Here is a 6,419-nt window from a genome sequence, read left to right on the forward strand (position 1 = left end):
GGGCTTAATATTTTTTCGTGGTTTTGGGAGTAAAGTTTGTAAAGCCCACCGCAACCAAATATTTCTCTCTCAAATGCAATCCCTAAATTCGCCTCCAAATATTTCCGATCCCTAAAATCGCCATGACCAAAACCTCGTCGCCGTTTTCGGATCGGATCGCATCTCTAAGCTCCTCTCCGATCTGCAATCTCGTTGATTTCGTCGCCGAGCTACTCCCTGGTTTCTAGGGTTTGTCGTTCTCTCAAATCTCCTCTCAGATCTCATCTTCGAGCTACTAATGTCGGCGTCATGCTACTCTCGTTGCCATTCCAGTCTTGTTCGTCGTCGTCAAGCTACTAATCTCGTCGTCAAGGTACCTCAGTTCCTTGCATTTCTGATCTCTACAATTTCTTCCCCCTTTCTATCTTTAAAAATCTCTTCTTCATTTTTTTAGGTGCTGCGGATAACATCGATTGCTGCATTAATCACGATCCATTGCTCTAGCTCGATCCCTGAGGTAAGATTTCTTAACCTAAAAGCTATTTCTTCTCAAAAAATTTGGATTTATTTGTTTTCTATTGGGTAATGACAGAATGTTGGTTGTGATTAGCTACTAGGTTAGGCAAGTGGGTTAATTAAATTGAGGGGATTTGCTTATATCTTGATTTAAGTAACTGTTGGATCACTGTTTTATTAATCTTTAAATTTAAATTTTTTGATTTTCTGCGGGAAATTTGGGGAAATTGTGGACATGCTTCAATTTATTTTTCATATTATAGATGATTTAAATTTGTAATTTTTCATTTTACTGGTTTAAAAAATGATGTAGGAAGATGGAAAAAGCACCCCAAGACTGTTCCCAAGGGTCAATTTAGAGCTTTACTAAAGATTTGGCATTCTCAAAATGCAAGGGTAAGAATTTAATTTTCTATTAATACCATTGTTTTTGTTTCTTTTGAACATACTGTTGTTCTTGCTGTTTCTGGATATTGGATTCCTATACGGATGTAACGGTTGATATCTCTTTGATACATATCTAATGCCATGAACAACATGCACCGTATATTTTCACATACATCGATCATTGAGAGAAAAAAAGAGAAAGTTAAATTTCAGCCTAAAGATTAGTACTCTTTGATGCATCAGCTATCCCGTGCAAAATCAGTGGTGAATATTTTTGATTCGAGGATATCCTTTCTGATTTTAGCTTTACAAATATTTAAGGACCGAAGACAGGATGATGATGATGATGATCCATGTTACCAACTTAATGGTTGTGCCAAAACCAGCAAAGAAGCATCATACTCTAGCTGTAAAGGCCACCACAACAGATCCGAACCACAACCTATAAATTACCAGAAAAATTACCAGATCGATATACAGAACCTACCAATCTGCATATACAGAACCATTATGGGATCACATGCGTCTTACATGGCTTAATTGTGCTTACGTGGCAAATATAAAGTGGGATCTTATCAAATTGTTTATTTAAATTTTTTTTATGTATTTTATTTTTTTTAGTTCAACAGCAATTAATAATGTAGTTTTATACTTTACAGTCTCATAATCTGAAGCCGATACAAAAAAGTTGCATAATGAATGGAGGAAAACAGCAATTCTTTTATTCCACTTGCCTGTTTTTAACTGATACATAGTATTTCCTAATTTTATTATATATATTATGATGGTTGTATTATGAACCCCTCTTGAGGGAAACCCTAGCTCCATCAGAACTATCCTTATAATGTTAATACATGTAGTTTGACGTACGTATAGACAGTATGATGTACGTATAGATCGACATGCGACTGCGCGCACACAGATAACCTCCCTCATTCTCATGTATCCAAGGATGCCAAGTGATATGAAAACAATTGAAGGGTGACAAGTACAACTGAAAATATTGGTGAGGGGGTTTTATATGCAATTTACCCTGTATATGTACACATATCCACATATATATGTACATATGCGCACATACACTTAATTTTTTTTATGTAAAAGGTTGAAAATACTCAACATAAATTCTAACTGCAATGATCGACAGGAGATGATTTAATCCACATGACTTTCCATTACACCTTTGTGACTAATATTTTCTTGATAATATCCATTGGAGTTTCCAGCATTCCCATGCTTGGCTACCTCATTTCCGTTGCTCAAGGATGAGGGACCTGTATATACATGGTAATTAGATGTTTACAACTTGACATTTGACCATTCAATTCTTTATTGTATTAGTCCACATCAATATTGTGATCAGCTTCTATACTACATCAATGAATGTGCCGATATTATCCAGTGCTTGAATAAGAATTTGTGCTACTCCAGAAGGTAGTTCAATTGAACATCCTTTCTTCAGGTTCCGGAAGCTGCAGTAGCTAATCATTTTAGTACTGTGCTGCTCAATAACTATAACAGCCAATCTATTCTACAGAACCACTTGCACCGCACCATTTTCCAATTTCTTGCACTAAAGGGGGCCTCCATCTGAGTTTCACTCCCTAGTTGAGCATGCCAGCACAACTAGTTTTTCTTTTTTATTCTTTATGTTGACTTGTTTCTGGATTGAATTACATTATGAGCTTTAAAATGAGAACACCATCTTGTTCGGATTGCATCACTTAAACTTGTAAAGTGATAATTAATTATGTGGACCCTATTCAAAAGGATCATCTTATCATAGATAAGATTACCTCCATAAATAAAAAAAATTCTCAATGAAGTGCATTGATATTTCAATCAAAAAAATCTAAAAATAAAATAGAATATGCAACTGCTCATAACCTGACATCTCATATTCCCAACCATTGCAACTCATATCAATAGTAAATATTGTCAAGTACCTTTCTTGCTCAAATTTGAGCTGGAAGTGTATTTCCACTTGTATATCATCACATATATAGATTATTTTTTGAGGAGATGGGTTATGGGAAATTTGGGGTTTGCATGTGGGATTCTATGGGCAATTTTGTAAAAATGGTCATATAAGTATTTAACTTCTTTCTGTTGAAAGTCCTAGTTTTTTTTTTTGCAATCCTTTGATAACATGTACTTGGTGTACAAAGCATGATAAATATTGCTATCTGAATATGCTTCATTGCTCATCACATATCAGATGACATCTTCTGATTGCTTGCTTGACTTCAGTGTTGGTTGAAGAAACAAAAGGATGTCCTATTTCCTGCTTTACAAGAGACTGGGGAAAATGTTATCTGGACTTCTAGGCTTATTTTTGGAAAAGGAGAGGTATTTGTTCTTTTTCCCCCTATTTTCTTTGTGTTCAATTGCGCATTGCCATCATTCAGTTTTAGAATAGGAAAATGTTATCTGGACTTCTAGGCTTAATGAAACCCTTGTCAATTGATGGCTAGTACTCTCCTATTTTTTTTACTGCATCTCATGGTTTTTTTAGTTAAACTATAAAACCGTCTGTTATATCCTCCTCAGAATCCTAAAACAGCCATGGATGAATCATGTTGGGAAGTTAGTGGACGTTCTCGTTCCAAAGGCTAAAGCTCTTCTTACCTTCGCTCATATATTTTAGGGACGTGAGCTATCCCCATAAGATAGAGATGCATGTATGAAGTTACAATGGATGGGCAGTCAGTGAAATTATCGAGTAAGCATTATCATAACCAAAGAGGAGAGAGAGCTCAATTTTGTAGTCTTACAAATTTCTCTCATTAGCCATGACTTTAATTAGTGTCGTCCTTTTTAGAGAGCTCAATTTTGTAGTCTTACAAATTTCTCTCATTAGCCATGACTTTAATTAGTGTCGTCCTTTTTTCCCCCCTGATGATAACCTTGGTCCTTTTATTCTCTGTTTTTGTTACGATTATTCCATGCTTGATTACCAAAGGAGTCTCTGATTTAGCTGTTGACAAGTGTGGATGCTTATCCAACCTTAGAGTCATGCTAGGGCAATGGATCCTTTGCTAGAGGGTTTATTTTGCTTTCGTCCTCCTTGCAGGAAGTCCCTGATAAAAATTTCAGTAGTTCTAATTACTGTGTTTCTGCTGTTTTAGGGGGTTTCGGCGTAAATTCCCAACACTAAATCTGCAGAATTTCACAAGATCCATCAAAATCATCATGAGGAAACGTCTGAATTAAGCCACTTCTGATCACCGCCCTTATCCTTTGCATTTCCCACGCCAATACGTGGCATTGAAGAAATATTCCGTATCATTACCACGAAAATTTCAATGTAAAGATCATTCATACATATTGCTAAAACTGCACGTTATTATTCAATGGCTTAAACACATACACAGTCTTATGACAAGGCCTGATACTTGATTTTTCCTTCAACAATATCCACCCCTAATCTCTATATAAACCTCACTGCATTAAGCTCGAAATAACATAGAAGATATAAAGTGCCTGCAGGATAACTTAACAAAGATTTAGGAGCTGCACAAATTAAAGGGTGGGTTTTGAAATATGGAGTTGAAGAAGGTTTTCGCATTTGGTTTGCTTTTTGAGCTCATATCTCTGGCTACTGGCCTGGATCGAAGTGATTTCCCTTCTTCATTTCTCTTCGGCACTGCAACTTCATGCTATCAGGTAAGAATCATCACGAGAACACTTTTTTTTTTGTCATACAAACTGTGAAGTATACGGAATGGAGAGATACAACTTCACACTTTCTGATCAAACCTGCAGTACTTTTCTTTTCAGAAAATAAAGTTAATAATTTCTTGCGCGCGGGTTTTGTGCACCGCATTTTCTTTGATAAGAATGAGCTGGAGGTTTTCTACCCGCGATGCATCGTTAAAGTTGCCAAAGTTGCTCAAAATACCTACGGGTGTGACTTCATGTATGAGAAACTTTTGAGCACGGATTTGTTTACAACAGAATGATATTACTTATTTTATTAGCCACAAATTAATTAAACACTTCAAGTGCTTTTTTTAGCATACATTTGGCAGTCCATATAAATTCCAGGATGGCTTTGGGATATCAATTTACAGACACATCCTGCTACAACCTCGTATACAAACGTTTGTATTCGAAAAGTATTCGAAGATATTAATTTTCAGGAGTGCTCACCTAGTTATTTTGTTTTTTTCCCAGATTGAAGGTGGATATCTAGAAGGCAACAAAAGTCTGAACAATTGGGACGTCTTTACTCACATGCCAGGTAAAATTTTATTAACATTAATTTTTGCATAATCTATTATATTTCGAATATTCCTTTGCTGACCAAGACCTGGAAGCATTCAATAATACAAACAGTAATTTTATTCTATTGTAACCCCCCTCAAAAAATAAAATAAATAAATAAAAACCCGTCGCGTGCATTACTTCTTTCATAATCTTGTTCCCTTAAATTTTGGTGTTTTATCAGGAAATATCAAGGATGGGAGCACTGGAGATGTTGCTGATGATCACTTCCACCGATACATGGTCCACATTTTAATCATACCATATAGACATAAATTATTTAATCAAGTTCTTGTTACATGATATTATCTGAGTTTTTGCCCCTTTTTTTCCTCAAAGATTCTGTCATCTGCCGCCCCCAGATATTTTGCTAGGCTATAATTGCAGATCTCGTCAAATTTTAGAATTTAGCTGGCTGAAAACATCAGAAGAGGTTTTGATGTAGGTGAGTGATTTTCTCTCTTTTTTAATATAAAAGAGAAACTGTAGCCATCTGAGGATCAATTGTCTCCTTATTTACCAATGTTACTTGAGCTTTTTTTTTCCTTGTAATGGTTAGTTTAAAAAATTACCTTTTCAGTTTGTTGCTAACATGATATTTGATACGTTTCTTTATTTTTTGCAGGGGATATAAAGACTTAAATAGGAGAATGCGGTCAAGATGGCTTTGATATATGAATCTTTTGAACCGAAATTGATGAAAGCCAAGATTAAGATTGATACTGACAGGTTCCTAGTGAGTATTTGACGTTGAGGAATAAGTTTTTGGAAACAAATAGAGAATATAGTCTTTGACCGAGAAGTTTCATGTTTTGTAATCAAATGTTGATGTACATTGTTTGAATGTTAGTTCGGTACAATATTTTCTGAGTTGAAATGTTGGTAGTGTGGATTTAATACTTTGTAGTTTTTATACTATACTGATGTATGTTGGCACTTATCATTATGGTTGATTATGCTCAACATAATCACTTTTATATTGTGTATTAAAATTTGACTTGGTCATGTTCTTAAAAAGATTATCCAGGTAATTGAATACTATATTATTTTGACGTAGGACACCAAGAACAGGTCCGATTGAGCTGTTGCAATAGCTCGATTAAAACCGTTGCGATAGCTCGATCAAAACAGCTGGGATAGCTCGAACCAAACTGTTGCGATAGCTCAATCCAAACTGTTGCGTTAGGTCTTTTAAAACTGTTGCAATAGCTCTAACTGTCGCCGTAGCTTTATCAAAACCATACTTATAGCCTACTAAAACCGTTGCGTTA

General features: G+C 35.4%; 1 protein-coding gene across 14 annotated transcripts; it reads left to right on the plus strand.

Moving 5' to 3' along the window:
* On the plus strand, positions 260 to 6,140 carry LOC109834205 (beta-glucosidase 18-like). 14 transcript variants are annotated; one of them, XR_002245502.1, is made up of 8 exons: positions 314 to 352; positions 434 to 496; positions 2,109 to 2,169; positions 3,133 to 3,231; positions 3,433 to 3,604; positions 4,363 to 4,548; positions 5,059 to 5,125; positions 5,333 to 5,481. XR_002245502.1 is itself a non-coding variant. In XM_020402157.1 (6 exons), the coding sequence occupies exons 1-6, from the start codon at positions 278 to 280 to the stop codon at positions 5,780 to 5,782; spliced, it is 372 nt and encodes a 123-aa protein (XP_020257746.1). In that variant the 5' UTR covers positions 260 to 277; the 3' UTR covers positions 5,783 to 6,140. The 14 variants fall into 14 exon arrangements, 11 of the variants coding, with proteins under 11 accessions (XP_020257746.1, XP_020257747.1, XP_020257743.1 ...); XR_002245500.1 differs by lacking the exons at positions 2,109 to 2,169; positions 3,433 to 3,604; positions 4,363 to 4,548 and adding exons at positions 5,488 to 5,593; positions 5,774 to 6,140 and having other exon boundaries at positions 260 to 352; positions 5,333 to 5,391; XM_020402157.1 differs by lacking the exons at positions 2,109 to 2,169; positions 3,433 to 3,604; positions 4,363 to 4,548 and adding an exon at positions 5,774 to 6,140 and having other exon boundaries at positions 260 to 352; positions 5,333 to 5,391.

The sequence above is a fragment of the Asparagus officinalis genome, chromosome 3, assembly GCF_001876935.1.
Source record: "Asparagus officinalis chromosome 3, Aspof.V1, whole genome shotgun sequence".
NCBI lineage: Eukaryota > Viridiplantae > Streptophyta > Magnoliopsida > Asparagales > Asparagaceae > Asparagus > Asparagus officinalis.

Excerpts from the sequence above, each read along its gene's own strand:
- LOC109834205 (XM_020402154.1), top strand. The coding sequence starts at position 278 with ATGTCGGCGTCATGCTACTCTCGTTGCCATTCCAGTCTTGTTCGTCGT. Across the intron at positions 353-433 it reads CTACTAATCTCGTCGTCAAG|GTGCTGCGGATAACATCGAT; the intron begins GTACCTCAGTTC and ends TCATTTTTTTAG. Across the intron at positions 497-3,132 it reads GCTCTAGCTCGATCCCTGAG|TGTTGGTTGAAGAAACAAAA; the intron begins GTAAGATTTCTT and ends GCTTGACTTCAG.